Below are 25531 nucleotides of genomic sequence, written 5' to 3'. Positions count from 1 at the left end.
AGAGGACTTCCGAACAAAAGAATGCTATCAAAAGCTAAAAAGACAAAACATGTGTGGTTGTAATGTAAAGAGAAGCTGTGATGATCAGCTCAGTTGCTCTGTTACTATGCTGTTGATTAGCCTTTAATACAATCTGCTCCTGCGTCACAACTATGAGATTATCATTGTCAGGAGTTGCTCAAATTTGTCTCTTGCATGGTTATCTTAAATAATGTAGTCATATACAATTTAAGGTCTTTAACACATTACTATATAGCTGGTAGATGAAATGTAATGCTGGGTAGGGTATTAATTGGTGGCTTCTCTGCAACGTACTTATTGCTGAGAAACATAAGTAACTAACAGTAATTGTCACTTAAAAGAAGGCATTTTAAAATTATTTTGGGTCTTTGGGTTCCTCTAATTAAACCTGACTTTCATCAGTGTTTTTTTTAGCTCCTGTTACTATTACTATTGCAACTTTAAATGCAATTAGTACCACTAGGATGATAGAAAATGCTACTAATGGTACAGCTGCTATTAGTACTACTAATAATATAAAACCTGGATCAATCACTTAAACTACATGTTGTTCACAATAAAGAAAATATCAGTTGAAGAGGACACTGGAGCAATCAGACAACCTGAGGATCTCATCCTCCAGGTCCTGCAAGCTTCTCTTGCCAGAAGCAATGCTGATCACCAAAGAGTCCTTCTGCTCTTCTAGTTTTGGACGCTCTTTACGCACCACAAGTCCCAGTAGCTGGGCTTCCAGACCCTGCACACACACAAATCCAACAGACAAATAGGCAATTTAACAGGTTTGGAGCACACAACATAGCTTTACACAATTTGGAAACAAAGAAAAGGTAAGTATTATCTGTTAAATTATAGAAAGAAAAGACTTAATCAGGCTACCAATATATTTAGCAAAAATGGAGAATTATTAGTAGAGTTACAATGTCAAAATTCATTTTTTAAATAGGCTAAAGTACAATATGATATGATGTAGGGACACATCCAATCACTGTCAATTTTAAAGGATTAGGATTCTTTTAAACCCATTTCCTCTTTTCAGTCACTTCTGTTGTCATTCGGAAATATGAAAAAGCAGCAAAAATATACATCAGATGGTCACTGGGATTGAGGAACACTTTCCCAGTTTAACCCAGCTTCAGTTAATACTTGTCTGCTTGCCTGAGGTCAACAGGCCTAACAGGCCTCACAGAAATCTTTATCACAGTGCTCCTTTACAAGCTAAATTTGCTTGCCAACATGGAAGCGCCTGCCTCCTTGGGATACTGCAGTATTAAACTGTAAAAGGTAAGCAGGTACTACAGTTAAATCTACAATGCTGTAAGTTTCTATTATCATTATACTTTGTGAAACTCCTTCATTGTGAGTTTGCCTCATTCACTTTGCTCTACAATGTCATATCTGTTTGTTTACTAAAGTCAGGAATATTTTTCTGTCATTTTACAGTCTCACAGCAGGACAGTTATTACAGTAGTGACGTTATTGTGTGTTTGGATGTTTCCCACATACAATGAAACCTCTCTAATTACATACATACCAAAACATTGAAACTAGTAACTTAGTAACAGTTTTTTGTAGTTATATAAATTATACATATATAAATTACACATTATTTTTCAGCATGCATAAAACAATATATTAAGTAATAAAAAGATGTTGTTGGCTACACCATGGGCAGATTTGGGTTGATTATTGTTAATTACTGATTGTGAGTAATATTTAACCATGACAATTCATAGATAAACTTTTCCTCTCATGGGAAAAAAAAAGAAAAAAAAAAAGAATGACGTCTTCTACCGGGATTTTTAAAGTGTGAGTTTACCCAAACTACCTTCAATATAAATTACTAAATTACTATTAGATGATAATTGTGACAATAATTACATTATAACACCTCCTGTCAACCTGTCCAGGCATTATATCTCTTCCTGTCACCTTTTCAGAATCTCAGAGGTGGATGCATTACTAAATACACTTAACCAAAAGTTATCTTACTGATGTTTCTTTAACGGTGTTTGAATATTTAGTACTGAGGCAATTCCACAGTGAAGAAAAACAATCAAGTTTTTTTTATTGCTTATATTACTGCAAATTGTGATACCTGCATTGGATTACTGACGACATTGTTGAAGAGACAATAAAGTAACCCTCCCAGCTCTGTAATTTTAGGCAGTAGCGCATCCTCTCAGACTGCATGTGCACACAATTAAGCATAGACAAATACTCAATGATGACATTGAGCCGAGCATGCACACCTGTTCTTTGACAGCAAAGTTGACTATGGTGGTCTTAGAAGAAATCTCTGGTGGGTAGTGAGGGTTTGACAGCTTGGTGGTGATGTAGAACCGGAATTCTGGATTATATTCCACTTCCTTATCACCCAGCTTCAACAGCAGCCTGCCACCTGGAGAATTGCACACAAATGCAGACCCATATGGAGTCAGGAACCCACTCAAATTCAGAAAACCATAACAGCTGGCATTTAAGATTGTTAATTTGTTCATGCATGCATGTGTCAGACCTATTCGTGTCAGAGACTTGTTGAGAATTGGGTTGAGAGAAGGGTCCAAGACCTCCAGGACATTCTGTAGCAAAACAGGATTTCCAAACTGGACGGCAATTTCCAGAACCCGCAGGTAATCTGGCATTTGAAAGTCAATTAATTTCAGTCCCTGCATGTGTGGCAAGTAAGACACAACAAAACACAGAAGGTTACACACAATCACAGGCAAACAACCTTAGAAATTCAGACAGATATCTCTGAAATATGCTGAAAGCTTAAATTCATCCAGTTCAGTTGAATGAGACTTTCAACTGTTGTCATCAGATCAGTACTGGATAAAGTGGAGTTGTAATTTTAACTCTGAACTAAAAACACATTCTAGTGATGTAAATACAATTCTATGTAAACATATCAGCTAAAGCTATTGAAGTTCAACAACGTATGTTGGAATTATTTTTCAGAACATGATGTTGAGCTCACTAACAGTACTGAAGATATCTAAATTATGAGCCCCATAGCTCAGCCCTCACCCTCTTCATTTCCATATTCTTGATCCACTTCATGGCTTGGCCTTGAGGGTCCACCATCAGTGGCCACCTTGAAAAGAAGGGAAGAAGAAATAAATCAAGCCCACTTCTATTTGCAGCATAAAACATGCTTAGAACAGCAAACCAAATCTAAATCTAATAAAAATTCAATTTAAAAAAAATTGCTAGACCACAATTGTTATTACTTAATAAATATTTTAATAACAAACTGTGTCTACATGTACTGACCGGTTTCCACGGGTCACTATAACTCCGTTCTCAGTAGAGAATGCATCGGAGGGCAAACCCTGAATATTCCAGTCTCTCACTACAGTCGGCTTGGACAGAAAAACTGTCAAACTGAATCCTGGTGTACATGGGATCTCTAAGTCTAGTACCTGAGGAGAGGACAAAAAGATACACATGGAATTTGCTGGAAATATAACCATAAGACTATAGATTTGATCATTAAGTTGAACATTTTAAGAGGACACTTTTCCTGGATGACTTTCTAGAAAAGACAAAAGCAGTAAAAGTATATCGCTCTTCCCTGAATGGCATATTAGGATATAATTTTACGTGGTGTGTGTTTGTGTGTCTGACCTCCTTCATCCAGATGGAAAGCAGCTCGTCTCTATATGTGGAAAGGAAGGGTCCCATGTAGGATAGAAAAGACGCTGCAAGCAAACAGTCTCCCACCAGGTACCCCATGTTTTCATCAAGACCCTGAAACAAACACACACAGACTGCATAAGTATACATCTGTGGTAGTCTGTGACTGTATGACAAGTTTGATTCCAAAGTAACTGAGTACATTCACTAGTGTTACAGAAACAAGTCATCCTTTGTTCTCTTTTGTCAAAATGTCTCAATTTTATGTTACAGAAGTTAATGTTATGCCAAATATTGTACTTCATCACATTTCAAGAGGCAAAATCAAAAGTTCCATGATAAAGTCATTATAAATTGTGAGAAAACTAAACAAAGGATGGAAACCGGAATAGCAGAGAAGTTGATGCTGGTGTATCTGAATCCACTGGAGGAAAACTTCACGTCAGAAAGGACACACTCTCTAAGCTGTCCAGGCTCCAGTTTGGGGCTGCAAGCAATGTGGTGTTCACATCCCCAGTACATCTCTGAGTTGTCTGCTATAGTGAGGCTTTATTCTGCTTTTAATCCTATATTAAGTGGCTGCTTATTTGATTTATGGAGCACAAAGAGTCACCATTATGCACAGCTACAGGTTTAGCATTTTGTTTTTTGGAGTCTACTAGAATATGATTACATGTTTTGATGTTCAAAAAAGGCATTTTCTCACATGGTACATTGCTACAGCACCTCTTCCACCCTATGCTTTAACAGGGTAAGTAATAGTGGACAGTGAAGCTGCTCTACCGTCTTGAAGTGTGTGCCAAACTAGCTGCTAGGCAGGCATTATGCAAGTGTGCTATATGTCAAAACTAAGTAACAGAAGAAAAGTCAAAATATCAAACAAGTCATTTCAGTAAGGAGCAGTGTTTTCTGTGGGAGAAAATAACTCCCTTTGGTGTGGATCTTAGGTTTTTTAAGTATGCAGACCTTTGAATGAAGATAAAAGCTACATAACACACTAAAGGAAAGCATAATAAGGGCTCTCTACTTAATACTGTTAAAGAAACTTTGATTATTTCTAGCAAGACTGCCCTGAAAAAGGAAGTGGTACATTTATAATTACACATTATAGGCTGAGGATGCATGTCACGCTTGCCAAAAGAAGAGGAATGTATTGTTGATTCAGATACATGATGATGTTCTACAAGAATATACATTGAGTAGTTTTTCCATCCCAGTGTGTGTGTGTCTGCATGTGTATAGCTTACCGCAACTCTTTCCTCCCAGCGGACTCTCTCTCCAGTAAGTCCAGTCACCAGTTTGTCAGCTCGGTCCAGTTTCACCTCCATCTCATCTGATTTCTTTCTCAAACTATCCTTCATTGCCAGCTTCTCGCCATGCTGCTTTTTCAGCAGGTCTAATTTCTCCCCTACCTGGTCACACACACATACGCACGCATCCACACAAGCACAGTATTACTACACTGTCATATGTAAATTGGACTCACCATAATATTATGGTTACATTCATTGGTTACACTGCACTGAGCTTCATACCTCTCGTAGCTTGTTCTGGGCCTCAGCCAGTGCAGCCTGTTTCGCGTCTAGCTGGGCCATGGCAGCATTCAGCTGGGCCCGCTTTGGCTCTACCACCCTGTAGATGCGACCATACACCTGGACAAATAGTATGTGCATATTTAAACATTAAATAGGAATTGCTTCCTCCTGGTGTTATGCAGTAATCCACTTAATTGTGTGTAATTGTGTAGGGAGCCAGGAAACACCGTCCTACCTCCATGGCTCTGACCCACATGCAGAGGGACTTGGCAGCGAGCGATACTTTGCCAATGATCTCAGGCTGGAAGTCTGGTTGTCTGCAGTAGTTGCCGATCTTCCTCAAAACACTGTCTGATATATTATCCTTGTCAAAATGAACCAAGGTTTTGATGAAGTTGGCCTCACCTGCCAGAAACATTGCAAGGTTCGATACACCAGAATCCGTTCATTTCATATTCATATGCGCCATCAAAAATACACCTTTTACCTAACTAAGTGGTTAAAGATCTGTCTAAAGATAACACTACATAAATTCTAATAGTAATAAAATACTAGTTACTCGTTTTAATTTTCCCTGTTTTGTAGCAAATGACCCTTTTGGGATATAAATGTTTTGAAATTATTTATTTGATAAATTCTATTTGACATATCTTACATCAGTTTTTGTATGTCTGAAGGGTGTGTTTAATTTGGCCTTCACTACCTTTGTTTTTGTTTAATGTTCTTCTGCTACAGAGTAAATAGCTCTATAGTCCACTTAACTGTAATCACAATCAGTTATTGTAATGGCAAAACAAGGAAAAAGATCACAGAGAACAAATTATTTTTACCAGCTGCATCACTGCAGTAGAGTCTAATGGTCGCTGGTCTGCATTTACATACTGGATTGTAATCGTGCCAATTCCACAAAGCACTTCTAGGGCCAAAGACACAGCTGACCCAATGTTTTATCTGCAGTCTCCTTTCTTAGATGTAACTGTACAAAATCTATTTTCAGAATACTTCAGTATCCAAAAGACTTTGTTTCTTTGCCATACTCCATCCATCCATTGTTTAACTGTGCACTGTTGCTGTCTCTCACCCAGCTGTCTTTTGGCCTCTGGCCAGGAGGGCTCTTTGCCCAGAAGAGTCATAACAGCGTGCATCACTGTCTCCACCAGTGCTGGAGGATGGCCGTATGACTTGATCTCTGTCATGTCCTTCTTATTCAGAGACTCCAAAGCCTACGTGCAAAAAAACAGGAATAGAGAGTGTGTGAGTTAGTCATGTATAACGAGTGAATATTAGGATGGGTTCATATTGTAATGTCGGTATTGACGAGGCGAATGTTGATCGCGCGACATCATCCGACGGGGGGTGGGAGGGGTGGGGTTGAGGGTTTGGGGTGGAATCCGAATATTTGGATCTCAAAATAAATATTCGGATACCACCGTCACGACCGAGTATTCTGATATTCCGATATTCGGGCCCAGCCCTAAAAGGGTCAAGTATTATTAATCAGCAATTATCAAGAAAACAAATCAATCAGATGCAATAATGAGCAAAGTGAGCACATGCAGTTAGAGGAAATCTAGAGTTAGAACAGTTAGCAGGGGAAAGATGTACCTTCATAGCCTCTTCCAGGGCAGGTAGAGCCTCGTCCAGGTCTCTCTGCGCATTGTCAGCCATAGTTTTACACAGTAACTCTTCTGACTTAATTTTCTCACTATTAGCGCTCACCATCTGAGGACAGACAAATATGCACCAATCTGTCACTGATTATTACATCTCTTTGATATTAGTCAACTTCCAGATGTGAAGCATACAAATTAGCATTTAGTCAATTCTGTGCATGTATGTATTGAAGGCACTTACCCTCTGCTGCTTGTCGGCCTCTATCTTTTGTTGTACAACGACGGACAAGCATTCGTCACACTGTTTCTGGAACTCAGCCACCTGCTTTTTGGCCTCCTCCAGCTCTACGGACATGACCTCCACTTTCTCCCGAGTGTCACTGATTTTGAAAAGGCCGTTACGCAGCTTGCTCACCTGCTCCCCCAACTCACTGCGTTTCTCTGCCAACAGCCTGGATATACACAAACATTAAGCAATCAAATGACTGACAAGCTGATTGTAACGGAAATGGTTAATTATGATCCTGCTAATTCTAGTTTGTCTCTATTCTGATGATGTAGATGTTGATATTTTATGAATACAGTGTGCACGCTTGCACTCAAAAACAGAATCAGTCAAGTTTCTTTTTATCAATGTGTCTCTAATACACATATAAAACATTTGAAGGTGGTGTAAAAAATTGAGAAATAAAAGAATAAGTGAAGCTGAGACTACAAGGTGCTTACTTTTTGTATCCAGACACCAGCTCCAGGTAGTTGGTGGGCGTCACATAATTATGTCTCTTCAGCTCCAACTTCATCCTCTGGGACACTTGTTCCACTGACTGGTGTGTGGTCACAAAGATACTGGCAACCTTTGTCTGGATCTACAACATCATGCAGCTTATGTAAAAAGGGCACCCTGACATTCAGACAAGAGTCAATCTATTCAGCATTTGATGAGGGGACTGATAGGTGTCAAAGTGGGGTTTGGGCCAGTTTGCAGTTAAAATGATAGTTTTTCATTTTTCTAAACTGGGAACTTTTCACAAGAGTTTTTATGCAGTACTACTAAACTTTTTTGAAAGACTTGCTCTGTACTAATTTTAAATTAACTCATTATTCACATTTTAAATTACACTGATGCATTACCAAGTAAGATCAGTGCTCTCCAGCAGAATTAGAAAATACAGCCTGAATAATCTCTGTAATTTAAGGTACATAACATTGATAAATCTGTCCCTATTCCGTATGTTCAGATGTCAGATGGAATTTCATCAATCACCCAATGCCATGTTTCTTTCGAGTTCAAAGGCTGGCATGAATACCATGAGTAAATGTTCAACAGTGTGTATTCAAATGCCAACATGTAAAAATGTGTGTGTCTGTGTGTGAATGTCTCACCCCCTCTAAGGAGCCCAGGTCAAGTCCATCCAAATACCTCTCAGCTACCTCCAGCAGGGCATCTCTGGGCCATTCACAGAACCAGTCAATGGTGGTGCAGTTGACAAGCGCTGGGTACTGGAGGATGCGCTTTCTGTTGGCAAAGAGCAATTTATGGATTTTATTTAGATCTAATTGGTAGATATGCGTTATAGGCCAGTGAACACAGGGTCTGTAAATGGTTGAAAACATGTTTGGAAGATGGTAAAGAAAAAAATATTGACATAAGCCTTTAAAATCTTTGTAATTTTATTGTTAAGTTGTACAGTTACATTTTCAGGGCACGGACACTGGGCACCTGCAAAGTTGTTGTTTTTTATTTATTATTATTGTTCTGCTTTAGTTATAAAACAATGTACTAAATACGGAAATCTTCTTCTTTGAAAATTGTGTTAAGGAACATCTTAAAATTAAAATGTTTCATTATTCTTAGTAAAGCTGTTATTTGCTGCAAAGGCTGTCTTGTCATATTAGTATCATGAAATGAACATGTAAATATCACTGTCAGGCTTTAGGCAAAATGACACAAACGTTTGTAGAATTACAGCAAGCCTCAGGTTCTTGCTGCACAATCATTCAGATCACTAAACCTTCTCTGCTCAAGATGACTCACTGTTCCCACTAGAACCTCAAGGATGTAAAAAGATGCACTGTAGGGAATAGTCATGCTGTACAAGACCAACAATACAATTAAATTTCATTATTTAAACACCCTCTATGATTAAAATTTAATTTCAAAGAGAAGCGGACACTGTGTCTTTGATTACGCTAGGAACACAGAGGTGCTTTGGTTGTATCAGCTGGTACAGATCAAGAACAAAACAACAACCATGAACATTCGCGCCTTCTCATCCCTTATTTGTTCAATATCAAAAATCAGTCTTGTTAGAAAAATACATAAAGGGGAAGACCTGAATGTCAAATATGATTCACTGCCACCTGGACCCTTACTGCATGGAATTACAGTGCTTAATTTCCCATTTTTTTCAATCTGTTTGTACTACACTACATTAAAATTCTTCAGAAGAAGAGACCAAGCAATTGATGCTATAAAAGACACTACTGTATATGCTAGTATTTACATGTGGGCTAAATACAATGTCTCTAAAACTATATGAGAATTCCTTTTTTAATATAATTATTTGCTGTTAGGGCTGCAGTGTATCTTCAGCTGCAGGAGTAAAGTTACTTAAGTTTTGCAGGTCTTCAGGAGTAAATTCTATTCACATTTTGTTAATTTACATAAAGTTGTGCATCAGAAACAAGAGCGACCAGGATTCTCAAGGACAGGAGAGAAAACAGATAGTGGGAACATATTTTCAACCAAGATAAATTACAGTACATGGACTCTACCTGAAGGCTTCTCCCACTGGGCTCATACAGAGAACTACGTGCAGGTTGTTTCTGACTCGCTCAATCAGGTAGCTGAACAATGAGTCAGGCGTCTCCACCACCTTGTCTTTCCTGGCCGACTCCGACAGAGCATTGCATATCTACAGGGAGACACAGAAAAGATAAAAAATAAGAACATCTGATGGAAATTTTTGACTTTTCAACATATTTGAAGCAAACATTTGATTGTCACACATGATCAGTGGTATACCGACCAATAAAACATAAACTTGATATTCTGTGGTAAATTTTAATAATTAAAATGAAGTGGAAAAAAAAAACTAACAAAAAAAATAGAGCATCCAGATAGAAAAACGTTGATCACACCTTTAAATACTTAATTAGAAATAGGAGTTCAAATGATGTGCAAATGATTCTGACTTCCATAGAAACCAACAATTGGAATGTGTGTAACATCATGACAAGACCTAAAAAGCTAAGGCCTAAAAGGTTGTGGATGCCTTTGAGTCTGGCAAAAGTTCTAAAAAGATCTCCAAAAAATTGAAACAAATCACTCTAAGAAAAATCATCTACTAGTGGTGAAATTTTTCAATAATTATTGTAGTGTGAACTAACTGATTCCACTACAAATTCTGCATCGTATCAAAGAGTGCTTGAAGATATTGTGAGGCCATTTGTCTGAAAGTTGGATCAGAAGTGGATTTTCAGGATAATGATCCTAGGCACAAGAGCAAATTCACAGAGGAATGGCTCAAAAAAAGAGGAAATGCAGATTTATGGGATGGCCTTGTCAAAGCTCAGATGTGAATTCCATTTCCATCAGTATGAGTAATTCAAAAGAGCATTACATGAAAGACTCCTGCGGCTGTCAAAATTTTAGTCAAAACCTCAGCAAGCCAGTGTCAGAGACTGATGAAATAATTTTGATAGACTTAGGTTTAAACTGACTTACAACTGCCCTTTGGTTAGAATTTAAACTACTTGTGTGTTCCCTGTTGGCTTTAACAAATTTGCAAGCATGCAAAAAGGCATGAAAATAGACAGGACAGAGAGGCGAATGCTTGAGTCCAACACGATTTGAAGAAAATACAGACCTCAACAAACTCATCCTGCTTGTAGAGGTTAGGCACCTCTCCAGAGCTCATGATGTTATTGATATCTTCTAGAAAGGATTCTTCGATGATCTGGGTGTCATTAAAAAGGAACACTGTGGGCTTGTTGTCCACTCCAGTCAAACGGTACAGCTTCTTGATGTCTGAAAGCAAATACAGAAAAATCACTTATTGTGAATGTACTGTAGCTGACTGACAGAGTAATGAAGGACTCATGATACAAAGGGAATATATCAGGAACCAATTTCAGGCAAATCAGCCAATCTGCTATATTTGAATTTCCAGACAAACAAATCATTTCAACGCAGAAGGTGCTGGACAAAGTCATGCTTTTCCATCAAATATCAGTAAATGTAATGCTTGTGTGTTTGAGCTCACCTTCTCTGAACTCCTGTTTGCGGTATTGCCTGGTGACTTCCACCTGAAACACCTTGTACTCACAGATGTAGGCGGCTAATTTACACAGGCTCTGTCGACCTGAACCCCCAACACCAACCAGCAGCATGTTGCCCCTGAGCTGACTGATGACCCGTTGAACACGGGTTACTGCGATGGGAAAACAAAAGGATTACACACATCATAAATGTCATCTCAAATTCTTTATTCATTCCTAAAGTCACACTGTATGCGGCCTGTCTAATGAACACATCTTTACACAAATATTCATATAAATTGTCTTCATACTGCGTTGCTTGAACATTATTGTTTGTGTGACAAAATCAATGTGAAATTTGCAGTTCAAGTCAAAAGTTTGCATACACCTTAGCCAAATCCATTAAAAGCACAGGCAACTTGCTGTCTGTGAACATCAGACCCACTGGAAATGTTACAGTGAACTAAAAGCGAAATAATCATCGCTGGGACAATTTCATCAACATATTGCTCCTTTAAATATGTGCACAAGGGTGTGGGTGGATGCACATGTTGTGTTTTCAGACTTACTGTGTTCGATGGCATCTCGGAAGAGCACCAGGCTCATGGGCACTACGCCAGGTGTGAGGTTATAGTCCTCCAGCTGTGTTTCCATGAACTTCTTGACACCCTTTATGTCCATTAGGTCCTCATAGACAGAAGATTCATTCATGAAATTACCTGACATACACACAAAGAAATCAAGACACATAAACATATACATACCTTTTGGACTGATAATGGTGTAATGCTAATACCACAGTCCATTACCAATCTGAAACCTTATCTGTGAGAGTATTTTACACACTTTGGGGAGACATAGACATGCTGTGTGCATGCATGAGTGTGTACGGTAATGCACAAACCAAATATAGGTGGTTGCTTATTTGGGCAGATGCTGTGGAATGTCAGGTCAAAGATTGAACCCAGTTTTTCCCCCAACAAAGCAACAAAGGTATCCATGTCACTGCGATTTACAAGTCGATCTGAAAAGACCCTGGAATGAACAGAACATGGTATTATTCACAGCTTATCTACTACATAAATGACAAAAGCACCTGTACATTTTGGCTCATGTAAAGCAAATTAGAAAGCCATTTCAGCTTCCATAATAAAGCTAGAACTACAGTAAATAAGCTAGATGACTGAGGGATTTGATTACAGAAACATTTCTGTTTACCTAAAGCACTCGTGAATCCACAGTCTAGTAAGGCTGTTTGTGGTGTACTGGAAGTCTGGGTCAGCTCTGAGAAGGCCCTGAAACACCTACAGGACAAACAAGATACAAATCATCTAACACTGTCATTTGTGAATGTTTTTCTTGTTCATTAAAATAACCTCAAGGCAACTGTACCTGAACAAGTTCAGTTAAATAAGCCTTCAGTTTAACTCAAGAAACTAAGTGTGTTACCACAGGTATATATTGGTTATCCTGAATTATCTATGTGAGGTTTAGTGGCTTTAGAATTTTTATTAAAAAACATTTTGGGTCGTATACAGGTATGCAGTCTATGTTCAGCATGAACATGCTTTGGAATTAATGTCTCAATCCATATTTTTCTACATATGTTGTACCTTGGAGATATCCCTGAGGTTGAAGATGTAGTGTATCTTAGTTGGAGTGGGAAGAAAACAAGCAGCGACAGCATCATACAGATCCAAAGTGGCCTGAGTCAGAACCTCTCCAATGGGCCTCAGCTCCTCCTTGAACTCCTGCAGCTTTTCTTTGATCATGGTACCAAAGATGCACTTGATCTGGGACTCCTGCATGCAGATGGGGCAGCTTTGTTCAAGTTTGGTACATCTTGTAAACATTATCCTCAGCCAGGTCAATAACATAGAAAGACTTCAAAGTGGTCAAGAGAAAGAAAAACAGAAGACCAATTTTCATAGAGATGTAAAGATTTCCTTCCATCTTGTGCACTTTGCACATACAAAAGGCAAAGCAATTCAAACGTCAAGTGTTTGCATCCAGAATGCAATCTGGCTCCAGCCATTTTCAAAATCAAAATTATTTTTGTTTTTTGCAGCAACAGAAAACAAGGTGGAGAGAGCGAACAATAAACAAGCAAATGCTGAAAACCTGAAGTGTGACAGGACAGAGCCAGATATTACAATTTATCAAATAATTGAAAAATACTGAAAGTAGGCATTGATTGAGATGTGGCTCAGCCAGGAAAGTACATATGTGCCAAATGCAACAAAACAAGGCGAACAACAAGGAGAGCGTAAACTAGAAGGGGTGCTTAGGGTACCAAGGCAACAGAAGTCAGAATAAGGCAGAAAAAAATAGAGATCCTTGTAAAGTGTCTCTTTTAGCTAAATGATAAAAATATAATGACACATTTTAAAAATCTTAGGTATTTCTCATATCTTATGTATCTGAGATGAGGGCAGGAGAAGGACAGGAAAGAAGATGAGATATATTCAGCAGGACTTGCATTAGGAAAGGTCACATTGATGAGGTTAAATCCACTCTGGAAGCGGGAGGAGATGTGAGTCCTCCCTCCACCAGGGGGTCCCATGGATGCCAGCAAGAACATGTCCTAAGACAGACAGACACACACACACACACACACACACACACACACACACACACACACACACAGAGAGAGAGAGAGAGAGAGAAAACTGCAGTTTAGAGGCCTCTTAGTAACACACTTCTATGGGGGAAAAAACTAAACAAACTCCCCAAAAATATAAACAATTTCACATATTCATGCCATCTAGAAGTGATTAAAGAAAAGGCAGAAGAATTCTACTATGTCAATCTCACATATTTTAACACAGACTTCACTCATTCATTCATCATAAGTCCCTCCCTCACCTTGACAAATTTTTGGTTCTGGTTCTGGCGGTCATACCAAAAGCCATAGTCAATCCAGAAGCGTAGCAGCTCCAGTGGTGGCTGAGAGCCAAAGAGGTCATGAGCTGGCATGTTGAGGTCATCCAGGAAGCACAACAGGCGCTTCCCACCTGCCGGCACAAACAATCCTTTGGTTCTCTTCTCTACTCGTCTCTCTACAATGGCCTGGATGGTGTTAGAGCTGGTCTGGACAGTGGCAGAGACATTGAAAGACACAAAAATAAAGATTAAATGTTACCTATGTTTCTTTAGAGGCAGACATCTTTTTAAACACCATTTACAATGTGGTAATGAAGTTGGCTGAAAACAATAAGGGCAGCGCTCTGACTGTTAATTTCCTGACCTTGAAATTTGCTTGGTGCATCTGTGGGATATCTTGGTTCAAAGTACAGAGCAAATGAAGTGGGTGGACACGTGCAAAAAAGGTGAGAAATGAAGCACTTCAAAGCGAATTATGGATTGTCTTGTGAAAAGTCGGTGCTTGTGGTGAGAATGAACATCTCAGAGCCACAATTATTTGCTCATGGAATATCAATCTGTTGCAACTTTAGTGATTTTTATCAACAATAAAATGTTAGATATTTGATACTGTCTGCCAGATCCCCCTCTTACCTTTTGTTGTCGCACCTTTGCTATTTGCAACTGTTTTCCAGATCTCTCATCTCTTACCTTTTCCTGCCTACCTAGACCCCTTGATTCAATTACCTTTTGACACCAAGTGACACCAACAAAACAGCAGTGCATGCAGCAATGCCAGCATCAGTTCAGAGGATTCTCTTCGATCTTCAGGTATATATTGCAGTTGGGAGAAGATCAGATTTAGATTACATACCAATATGGAGACAACAAGTCTGCTTAATCACGTCAGAATAGACAATATCTAATCTCCTGCAACGTCTGCCTGTCTAGAGGCCATTATGACCTTAGAAAGGGGAAAGAGTCATTTTTCCTGGACATGTATTCAGTCTGCTGCCATACCTTTAGTGAGAGGGAGAGTTGCCAAGATAGAACAGTCTCTGCTCAGAGTTGTTGCCTGGTAAAGCTTGGTGGTCACAGTGAAAAAAGAGGATATAGGGGCACGGTAATAATGCTGATGTGGAGGTGTGGGGTGGTGTTGAGTTGCCATCATCTCTAGCTCCCTTGTCATCAGAGCTACTCAGCAGTATTCAACCTGACTGCAGGGGCTCAGAACAACTCATGACTTTACTCTGATTGTAATGAAGCTCAAATGGAGGCTACTTACAAATGTCACATGGTTGGATGGAGGCTGACACACTCACACACACAAACTGTACTCAACACGTTTAAGTGACTGCATTGTATGTCTGTCAAGCTGTAAGTGACGGCGGTTCATCAAGTTATCAGAATTAGAATCAGAAAGGAGGCTCTGCCTCCTTGGCCGAGTAATTATAGTACGTGTATGTGGCAGCTTTATGACATGTTGCAGCCTAATGAACTTTTAATGTTCATTATATAAATCCATATTATAGTCTTGTATCCTATCCTTCTCTTTACTGAAAACAGCCAAGAGTTACAAAGAATTATTAAACCAATCCTATTCTAATTATGACTTTTGTAGAAAGATTAGCTGGCAGACACACGTGCAAAAAGGGACTAACAAATGATAAAAGACCAAATTAAACCACGGAGAACAGGAACATATGTCTGACATGCACCAATACACACAACATGGAAAGCACCAACCTGTGAGGACATATTGATAGTGAGGGAAGTCCATTTGTCATCCAAGCCCTGCAGGACACTCTGTGCCACTGAAGTTTTGCCAGTGCCCACCGGCCCAGTAAGGAGCACTGGGTACTGATTCAACACCAGAGCCTTGACCAGTAAGTTGTAGCGAACTGTGTCCACTGTTGGAACCATGATCTTATAGAATGGAGCACTGTGGAGAAAAGAGGGAGAGATGTAGGTAACTACAGGTATTAGATATAGCTCACACCTCGATACCTCTGGCACACATTCAGTTTTAAAAGCAAAGTGAAATGACACAATGCACAACAGAACTAGGTATAAATTCCACACTCCCAAATATATATATATACACACATCTAGCAACTAACACTAGCACATAGGAACACCTGGTTACTTACGAAGCCTTATAGCGCCAGCCTTTTGGAAGTTTGTCTTCAAAAGGAGCCCAGGTTTTGTTTTTTTCATCCACATAGTACTCATAAACCGTGTCCTGAAAGAGTTCATAGAAAAAGTTCAGAGAATGTTTCTGCCTGCTAATGCAGATGTACTCAGTTTGGTGGTGGAAAGTGTCGATGAAGTAATTAGCATCTTCCCTCTGGTGTGCTTCAAATGCTTACATAAATTCAACCAGCCTTACATGTCTAAAACAACATATCAATCATATTAATATTGCTTTATAGTTATTACAATGGTTGCAGAAAGATGCTGTGTTTGTCTTTGGGTATGACTGGGCATAAAATCGGCTTCCTAAAATTTTTATTGTTTAAACACTCAAGATGTCTTCGTGTCAAGCAATATTTGCAGTATCAACTTTTGTGTTTCATTTCAGGGATGTATATGAAATCTGCATCATCATCAGAATCAGTTAAACTAAGTTAAAGGCTTGGCATCAGCCCTAAATGAACACTGACAGACAGATGACACCTGCTGGGCAAAATGTTAACTGTTTTCTTTAAAGATGCCACATAAAAATAAATATTGCACATTTTGCAAGTAAGTTAAAGTGGCTTCCTTGTTTTGCTTAGAGAACATATACATTTAGATAGCACTACAATTTATGTCTGCATCTGCCAGGGGGCCAACATGATAAAAATAGGCATAAAAATAATATGTTAATTCTACTACAAGAGAGACCTGATGCTCCCAGCAATTAAACAGAAAAAATATGTGCATATATCAATATTGGTAATCAGCCAAAATAAGGTCAGATATAAGAAAAAAATCTAAATCATGCATCCCTAATTAATGCCATTTATTTATTCCTGACTGTCAGAGAAAGTATGTAATACATGAAGATGCATCACTTGGATTTGCAGGAGGTCAAACCATAATGCTAACAGGTCACCTCGAGATGATCTCTAGCAGTTGTTGGGAAACTAACTTTTTTTATGCCAGTCTTCCCTATCTCTGTATTCTTGTATATGTAGTATAGCCTGAAAATCTGCTAAAGTTACTCAGACACAAATAGCTCTGGTAGCCCTACATGCCTTATTATTACTGTTTTTCATTTTGCAAAAATAGTTCAGGTGCAACCCAAAGTTCACTTAAGACTGGTTAAGGATTCAAGTTAATGAGGGGAGACAATGTCAGTTAGTAACAGACTTTGTATGTCTTAGTGTGTAAACAAATATGCTCTCCAGAGGACCTTGCCAGGGAAGGTGCCCTCTGTCTCCCGTAGGAAGTTGTCCATCTTCTTGCGTCCATCTTCATCAACAGATGCACAGATGGACCAGATGAGGCTGAAGATGAACCAGAGTTCCACCATCTTACCCAGGTTTTCTTTGTCTGATGTATCCACCTGAGGAAAGAGGGAAAAGAAAATCAAACTTTACACACTGTAAATGCTTCTCAATGTATTGTATTTGTTTTGGGACATAGGTGCTAGAGTAAGGAGGTGGAGCTTAATAATTCAATGTCAGTAACACCAAAATGCCATTAAGATGAACTATTTCAGCAACTCAGACAACTTAGACCTTTCACTGTACTTGTCATACCCCACTGCTGGATGTAGCCAGGGAGTCATAGAGGCGGCAGAGAGAGGTGACGCCGTTGAGTTCAGTGATGGGGATCAGCTCCTTACAGTTGTTCCTCTTAAAGGTCATTGTGCTCTCTACATACTTCTCAAACAGACCCCTCAAATGCTCCACTTCGGCCTGTAGAGAGAAGAAGAAAATTAAAATTGCTTGTAATAGTGTACTTATGTTCCACAATATCTTTCTTAAAAATTTCATCATACTTTGTGTCGCTTGTCCAGCCAGGACTGAACGAAAGGCCTCCATCCCAGATCGGTATAATCGTTGTAGACCATTCCACAGCGACTCACTGTAGCTGGAGAGGCCACTGCAAGGTTCTCAACTTCGAACAGAAGAGACACCTATGACAAAAGAATGCATACTATTGATCACACACATTCATACTTATTCTCAGTCTGTCCAGAGAGGACATAGCAGTATGTTAACAAAAAGGATCAAACCTCTCGAATACAACCTCTCAATTTTAGCCTATTAATCTTATCCTGTCTTTGCATTTTTAATATGATGGATTTATTAGACAGAATCTAAAACAGTCAAGGCTTTTGCCTTTCAGTTGCCGCACAACAAAAGGATATTCACTGCTTTCTATTTGCAAACTGTTTGAAAACATCGCTGGCTCACTGTTACATTGTCAAGGCTGACTGAGGCACTTTAATAGAACAGAGAAATCATAAATGTTACTTTTGACAACAGTGTTGTTCCTATTTCAAAAAGTCAGAAAATGTCTGTTGTGAAAAGCGGACATCAGTCTAGTTGTCTGTTCTTTCTCACCTGCTCCGGCATGGAGATTCTCTCTCCATTTATGAGTGTGAGCACCTTGTTGTCATCCATAACTGAGTTCATGCTCTCTATCCACAGCGTGTCAACAGGCCCGTCAAACACGATCCACTTCTCATCTGGTTTCTCATCTTAAGTTTGGAGAAGAGATGCAGTGTGTGACAGACAGAGTCATGTGGCATGCAAACATTGGTTCACAGTGTAGTATTTATTGTGCTAACAATTTCAAAACAGGAGGAATCATTTGTCTGTGCACCCTTGCCAGTTCACATTTTTATATAAAAAAGAAATTATTGTATTTCTACTTTTAGACTTGTGTTTTTAAAAATTATCAAGAAAACCCTCAAATCTATATTTATTTTGTGTCTGTGTTTGTATTACCTGGCAATATAATACTATGTAAATCACATAGCTTTGTGTGCAAGATTTATGAACTATTTTCCCAAAAGTTTCAACTGCTTCCCAAATCACTGGCAAGAAAGAACAAAGCAACCTAATATCTAAAATTTCCGCCTGGGCTTTTTGTGTGTTTAGTCAAAATTTATAATGATTACAATGATGACAAATAGACGCCTGTGGGTCTAGTGCATCCTGATAAATGAAATTCCATCTGTTTGTAATTCAGTGAACCCCAGGTAAAATGGATATATTCACAGCACAGCAACATAGATATATTGACTTCCACAGTGGCAGTATGCATTGTGAAACAAAGGACATTTCCTTAACAATTTTAGATGCACTGTCTGTAAAAACAGATATAATATAAGTTACCAAACAAATCAGATAAGAATTCCAAAAAACCCTCTTTTTCACATTGTGCGAATGGGTTGCAGGCAAAGAAAGAATTCTTTCCCCGATATGTTTCTACAATACAGTGGGGAACATCAGTGTGTGTTTTTCATCTTAGCACCTGCACATGCTGCTCTCATGAGGGAAGACAGAACTCCATCACTCCACTCGTTAGTAGACAGATCATTTTCTCCATAAAGCTCTCCCAGACTCATTGCCTTGGGATTTAGAGGATACTCCTGGTTTGCACAGGAACAAAGAAAGGGGAAAAAAAGGGCATGACAATGGCACATCATAGTTATAGACTGTCATTTACAAACAATAACACTGATGAACAACATTCCAGCAATTTTTATGCATGACTGTTAACGGAAAAACATCTGAATATGTAAATTTGAAAAACAGAGGGTAGTTTTAGAGGTTAGATCTGTGATTCGAAAGGGACTTTATTTGGCCGTGTGCATTTTTGTTCTGAATATATAATATTTTACACCTCTGATCAGGGTTCACAAATGCATGAAATAATTGTAGAAACATTGGTACAACGTGAGTTTCAGGACTTTTTGACTACTTCTAGTGTATGAACCGAGGCAACCTCAGATTGAAACTGAAGCCAACGTAGATACAGGCTCCAGTAGACTCAATATTTCCAAGTCATGTCAGGCAAATTCAATCCTTCTGATGAGTGTTTTGGTGGCCATGTTGAAAATAATTCCATTGTTGAGTAGATATTAGACTTTAAAAAGAGGTATGTTTGGATGTGTGACTGACTAGATTAACATGCCTGACCTGGAGTCAACAAGTCAATTGGATGCACCCATCTTTATATAAAGTCTACCCTATGAACAGTGACAGAAACACCCCGAGAAGTGAACAGATTTTACTTATTAGGGTGTGCAATGCCACTCTGGTTACACTCACTGCTAGCTCTCTACTGTAAGCAGTTTTGTAACAAATGTAAACATATTCACCAAACCAGACACTTAATCTATGTCTGAGTGCAAATTTAAAGAAGCAAATACAGTAAAAAACCACAGCAGTAAAATAGCTGAAGCGCTTTGTATTTGTTGGCAAGTGTATCTACATATTTAAGCCCTCTACAGCTAGCAAATATAGAAGTAGTTCAATTGCTCACAAACAAAAAGACATTTTTGTGGAGAATTGAAAATAACAGGATTTTAGAGCAGATTTTACACATAAACATTTGTTTGTTTAAAGCAGGAGTATTAGCCACAAAAACAGGGTTTTCATATTTGTCTATACCAACCTGGACAAGCTGAAACTCAGGCACTCCCTTATGGTGCAGGGCAGTGAGAGCATTCTTCAGCGTCCTCCAGGTAACACTCTTACCGCTGCCTGTCTTGCCCACCAGCATGGAGGAGTGTCGAGAGTTTTTGGTCTCATAAAGTTGGATGACTTTGGTCATGGTGAAAGGAGTCACCTGCAAGCCGCTCTGACGGAGTTCTGCCTCAATGACCTCCTTTAACTACGGGGAAATAACAGCAAAAGATAGAAAGAGGGTCAATCACTGGTGACATATTGTGTGATACTGCAAATGTATAGACGACTACATACTACTGAGATAATCTCGCAGTAGTGAACAGTACCTGACCTACAATTTTCTCTTGCACATACAAGCAAAGACAGAAATGCAGCATAAAATATTCTTCCGACATTTCCACTTGTTTTTGCCCAGTTTGAGTTGTCTGTCCAATCAGCAGGCTATACCAGATTTTGCTGCAGCCAAGCAAACCAAACTAATAATGACAGGTAAGCAGGATAACAAACGTCTATATTTTTTTGCTCTATCCTCATATAAGAGGTACACTGATTCAGCCTAAGGTGCCGAAGTGACAGACAGGCAGAGGACTGACAAACAGACACAAAGAAATGAATTGAATTGAACAGGAAGTGTTGAATTCGGAAATGCATCTCCACTTCAGGTAATGATGAAAATGGGTAACCGGTGGAGCCTGTCAGAACAGATGGCTAGTAATCTTCTAGCTTAGTGATGAATTCATTCGATAATACTGGTGGAACAACCCTGACAAACGAATAGGACATACATAATTAATACGTACGTGCTTATACTCAGCAGGCAAACTTTAGCTGGGTCTATACCGGGATGCATCCCTTTAAAAGATTCTTGCTTAGTCAGATCAAACTTCACACAGAATATTAAAGAAAAAAAAATAGGAGGTGAAAAATAGGAGGTGCCACACTGGATCAAAAATTATATTAAATGAATAAAAATACACAATCAGAAGCTCTCTCTTCAGGGACATAGCCAGTGGTCAAGCAGAAATGAAAAAATAATGACCTACTTATTATTTGGTATAGCAAAATACCAATTAATTAAGCATTTTGATATTTAAAACCAGATCATCTTTATTGGTATACTCTGCTGAAACCAGCCCATATTGATAAAGTCTAGTTTTTCATTACTGCTTCTTCACAGAAAACTGATATTGACGACTGATGTAGATCAACTTACCTGGCCATAGTCAACAACAGGGGTTTCCACAGCAGGGAATAAGTCCTGGATGATCCCATTAAACAGTGGCACGTCAGCCGAGGTCAGTTTAGCAATGTTCATGTCCTTCATAGCCATCAGCAGGATCTGAGGACAGAGATATACTAGTGCTTAGAGCTTAGTTTACTAGAAAGGAAAGGACAGTTAGTTCAGGTAAACTTGAAGGTGCTGGGTGTTCTGTGATTTAATATTGTACTTGTCAGGACAGGAAACCAAAAGAGAGATGACAGTGCAGCGTGGATTCTATTTTCCGCTCATGCAGTCACAGCAACTTCCTACTATGAAATTCATAAGTAAGTTGTAGTCTTTTTGGTTTGAAATTCATTCTTTGTGTTTCAAAAGTCACCACTTTGTTGCTAAGCTGCAGTGGAGGGACAGTAACAGTAATGGAAAATTTCATATTAAAAAAATCATTTTAAAGAGACACCTTCATGGTTTGATGTGCCTATTGATGGACTCGGGCTGCTAAAGTCTCTGTTAGCAACAATCACGTAAATTTTGGACATTTTTGTACATCGCAAACATTACATTCTGTTCCCAGGCAGTTGCAATGGAAGCACATTAAAAAAGTGATCTCTTAATGGTGAGTACAGACAGGAAAAATGACTACAGCAGCACAAACTTCTTTAAGTGACCCGACAACTGCTTAAGAACAGACTTACAGAATTGGCTATGGAATTCCTTAACCTGGTTTGCTTTACTTACATACTGTTTTTAAAACATTTTAGGAGTTTGCAAATTCTATATGTTTAAGGGTCCTATAAAGCATTTATTAACAAGTCTATTTTGTGTGAGTGAGACAGAGAGACGCAGGCAGAGAGACCTACTTCTTCATCAGGAACTTTGGGGCAAGAGCGGCGCTTCTTTCCAGCAAAGCGAAGCATGGAGGTGAGTGCACGAAGACCAAAATCATAGTGGTCCTGTTTAGACAACTGCTGCACTGCCAGGGAGTACAGCGTGAACACCTTCTTAGCGAGGAGCTATTAGGACAAAGACAGACATAAAGTAACAAAGACAGAAAAAGAAAGAAAAATAAAGAAAAGAGAATGTTAAAAGTCAGTTTTGGATATATTAGATTGAAATTTGCAGTTTAAAATGAGCCACTTAAATTACACATCTGTTCAACCACCATGCAGCCAACTTCTATCACAGCACAAGGCCATAATGTTTGCCGAGCATGTGTGTGCCCATCTGTGTATTCTTCATGCTGCAGGGAAATCAGGTTAACACAATGTGTGAACCTCAACTCAATTTGGCCCTGCCTGCTGTAGTCGTTCAATCCTTTGTTTGTGTATGTATATACAGTAGCAGAACTTCATTAAAAGACAAGCACAAATCCACGTGATGAAAAAATGTTTCTCATTTCTCAATTATGCTGAAAGAGGTTTGGTCTTGCCCCAGTTCCGATCCCAGACCAACCTATACTGCTTAAAAGTGCAAGAAACAGCTCTGGAGTAAAACTATATATCAAAACCACTTCACATGGTATATACAGTAAAATAACAAGAACTTAATGAACATTAAAAAAACATGAAAGTTGTTCACTAGTATGAAGATTCAAGCAGAATGATTTAATTACATTGCATCTTTATCAGTGCAGAGGAACTCAGTGTCATCTGCCGATTGCCTGAGCTCTTCACATAAAAGTAGTGGGGATGTTTCATTAAGGCTGTGATATTTCAACAAGCTGCACTTTAAAAATCAGTGCATATTCAGAGCTGTGCACAAGGCAGAATTCATTACACGGATACATCCACTATACAGACAAGACCTTGTTACTAAAATATGAGAAAAATGAACTTGAAGTGTGGTTTCATGACAGTCACATAGAATAATGCAAAAGCTTGATGTTCCTGGATACACTAAATTGCATTTTTTTGTTAATGCACATCAGCATCCTGTTTTTAAGCAGGTTTACAAGATTACTGCTCAAACTCTCACTCAAAATCATTCAAGCAGAATAAAGAAAGAACCTAGTCAGATTGTTGTTGAACTAAACAACAAAGGCACCATATTTGTGTATGTCCAATATGCATAACGCGTAGAACAAAAGCCTACTATCTTCAACTAAGAATACCCTTCAGCCTTAGTAAGCTTTACTGGCACTGTTTTCTTCTTTCATCTTTTCCATTCTACTCTCTTTTTCCAACATATTACCAGTACCCAAGTTCTGTACACTGGTAGTACCTTGCAGTTGTTGAAGCCCTCAGCAAAAAGTAGGATCTCAGCAATCAGAGTAGAGTCTGGTACCACCATGGCGACAGGTCTGAACATGGACTTCAGATTGTCAGGAAGCTCAGTGCGACCAGCATATCCTAGCAAAAATACATGGAGAAAACAGATTACAAATACTGAAACAGACAATTATAACAGGTTTTCATGACAGAAAAAAATATTTAAGTGGAAACATCTCAAATTACTCATGCAACATAGTTCCCTTTTGCTCTGGCTGTTCATGTTTCACATTTTATCTCCAACAAATGGTGACATAAAAGTGTTGATGCACCTGGATTCATGGTGATAAAGATGCCACATGTGGAGACCAGTTGTATGTGCTGTCCTTCGAAATGGAACTTGGACTTTGCAGCTGAGAGGGCAGACAGAATGGAAAGGATCTGCTGGGCCACCACCGACAACACCTCAATATTGATACGGTTGAACTCATCGAAGCATCCCCACGCTCCTGTCTGTTCAGGGTGGACACAAGAAAATGCACATAGAGAGACCGAGGGAAAACAATTTTTTGTTTAACATTGTATTGCATACATATGTTAACATCTATGTCATCAGTAATTCAAACTTGGTGATGAGACGGATGCAGAGCTGCATGCAGGCTGTAACTATAAGTCCTAGGTGTCAGAATATATTTCACAACTGACACAATAACTCAACACAGTTTTAGCATTTACCATAGTTATTCTCATCATCACAGCTGCTTCCTACCTGTGCCAAGCCAGAATACATGCGTCCCATGGATTTGTAGTCCAATCCTTCAGAACAGTTGACCACAATGACGTACATGCCGAGAGCTTTGCCTAAGTCCTTTACCGTCTCTGTCTTTCCAGTGCCAGCTGGACCTTTAGGAGAACCCCCTCGGTGGAGATGGAGTGCTGTAGTCAGAGTCATGTAACACCTGGACAGAGACAAACGCTGACATTCACTCCAACTGGAATATCTTTGGTAGCCATTCAATAATCAAAAAAACAGATGAACACGTATAGAAACCCTGACAGAAAAGACATTTATTGTTATACAATCTAGACTATCTTTATCACTTACAAAATGTCCAACATGGAAATACAGGACAATTGTTTGTTTTTATGTCATATGTTTAAAATAAGTTTTGTGACCTGTCAGTGAGTGGAGTGATGACGAGCCGTCCCGAATTGCCCAGATACTCGTAGCCATACTTGAACTGCGTGTTGGTCTGTCTGATTATGCAGTCGCTCCCCAATAAGTCATTTGGCTGAGACTACAAACAAAGAAGGAAACAGACAAGATAAATGGATGGTCTCACTGTAACTCATCCCATCTATAAAGATATCCTCTGCATGCATTTCTGTGATTATTATACAAACCACACGCAAAAACTACAAAGAACATCCACTGAAATTATCTGCTGGAAAAAAAAAACAGCTAAAAAAACAGCTAGGAAAAAGTTTGTGTTTTTTCTCTATACTTTTTTTCAACCCTATGCTTTTTCTCCATACTGTCTCCTGT

The 25531-nt window shown here is 38.9% G+C and overlaps 1 protein-coding gene across 1 annotated transcript in view; it reads right to left on the bottom strand.

Moving 5' to 3' along the window:
* Positions 1–25531, bottom strand: part of dnah2 (dynein, axonemal, heavy chain 2) — a 72497-nt gene that overhangs the window by 16958 nt on the left and 30008 nt on the right. Inside the window, exons 36-72 of the mRNA XM_035950287.2 lie at positions 25162–25283; positions 24755–24944; positions 24318–24498; positions 23999–24126; positions 22639–22791; positions 21773–21898; positions 20546–20764; positions 19400–19517; positions 18484–18620; positions 17916–18053; positions 17674–17832; positions 17325–17477; positions 16078–16169; positions 15674–15869; positions 13931–14155; positions 13545–13649; positions 12679–12867; positions 12284–12369; positions 11970–12100; positions 11635–11784; positions 11071–11238; positions 10675–10835; positions 9581–9720; positions 8189–8321; positions 7532–7671; positions 7047–7257; positions 6798–6914; positions 6274–6415; positions 5428–5597; positions 5193–5309; positions 4905–5069; positions 3649–3771; positions 3295–3443; positions 3049–3115; positions 2537–2687; positions 2271–2419; positions 624–757 (exon numbers count right to left, since the gene is read on the bottom strand). Coding sequence (XP_035806180.2) covers positions 624–757; positions 2271–2419; positions 2537–2687; positions 3049–3115; positions 3295–3443; positions 3649–3771; positions 4905–5069; positions 5193–5309; positions 5428–5597; positions 6274–6415; positions 6798–6914; positions 7047–7257; positions 7532–7671; positions 8189–8321; positions 9581–9720; positions 10675–10835; positions 11071–11238; positions 11635–11784; positions 11970–12100; positions 12284–12369; positions 12679–12867; positions 13545–13649; positions 13931–14155; positions 15674–15869; positions 16078–16169; positions 17325–17477; positions 17674–17832; positions 17916–18053; positions 18484–18620; positions 19400–19517; positions 20546–20764; positions 21773–21898; positions 22639–22791; positions 23999–24126; positions 24318–24498; positions 24755–24944; positions 25162–25283 — 5435 coding nt within the window. The remainder of the gene's footprint in view (positions 1–623; positions 758–2270; positions 2420–2536; positions 2688–3048; positions 3116–3294; positions 3444–3648; positions 3772–4904; positions 5070–5192; positions 5310–5427; positions 5598–6273; positions 6416–6797; positions 6915–7046; positions 7258–7531; positions 7672–8188; positions 8322–9580; positions 9721–10674; positions 10836–11070; positions 11239–11634; positions 11785–11969; positions 12101–12283; positions 12370–12678; positions 12868–13544; positions 13650–13930; positions 14156–15673; positions 15870–16077; positions 16170–17324; positions 17478–17673; positions 17833–17915; positions 18054–18483; positions 18621–19399; positions 19518–20545; positions 20765–21772; positions 21899–22638; positions 22792–23998; positions 24127–24317; positions 24499–24754; positions 24945–25161; positions 25284–25531) is intronic.

Source organism: Amphiprion ocellaris, chromosome 23 (assembly GCF_022539595.1).
Source record: "Amphiprion ocellaris isolate individual 3 ecotype Okinawa chromosome 23, ASM2253959v1, whole genome shotgun sequence".
Classification (NCBI taxonomy): domain Eukaryota; kingdom Metazoa; phylum Chordata; class Actinopteri; family Pomacentridae; genus Amphiprion; species Amphiprion ocellaris.
Note: the sequence above shows the minus strand (reverse complement) of the source record. Positions and strands in the feature narration are given on the sequence as shown.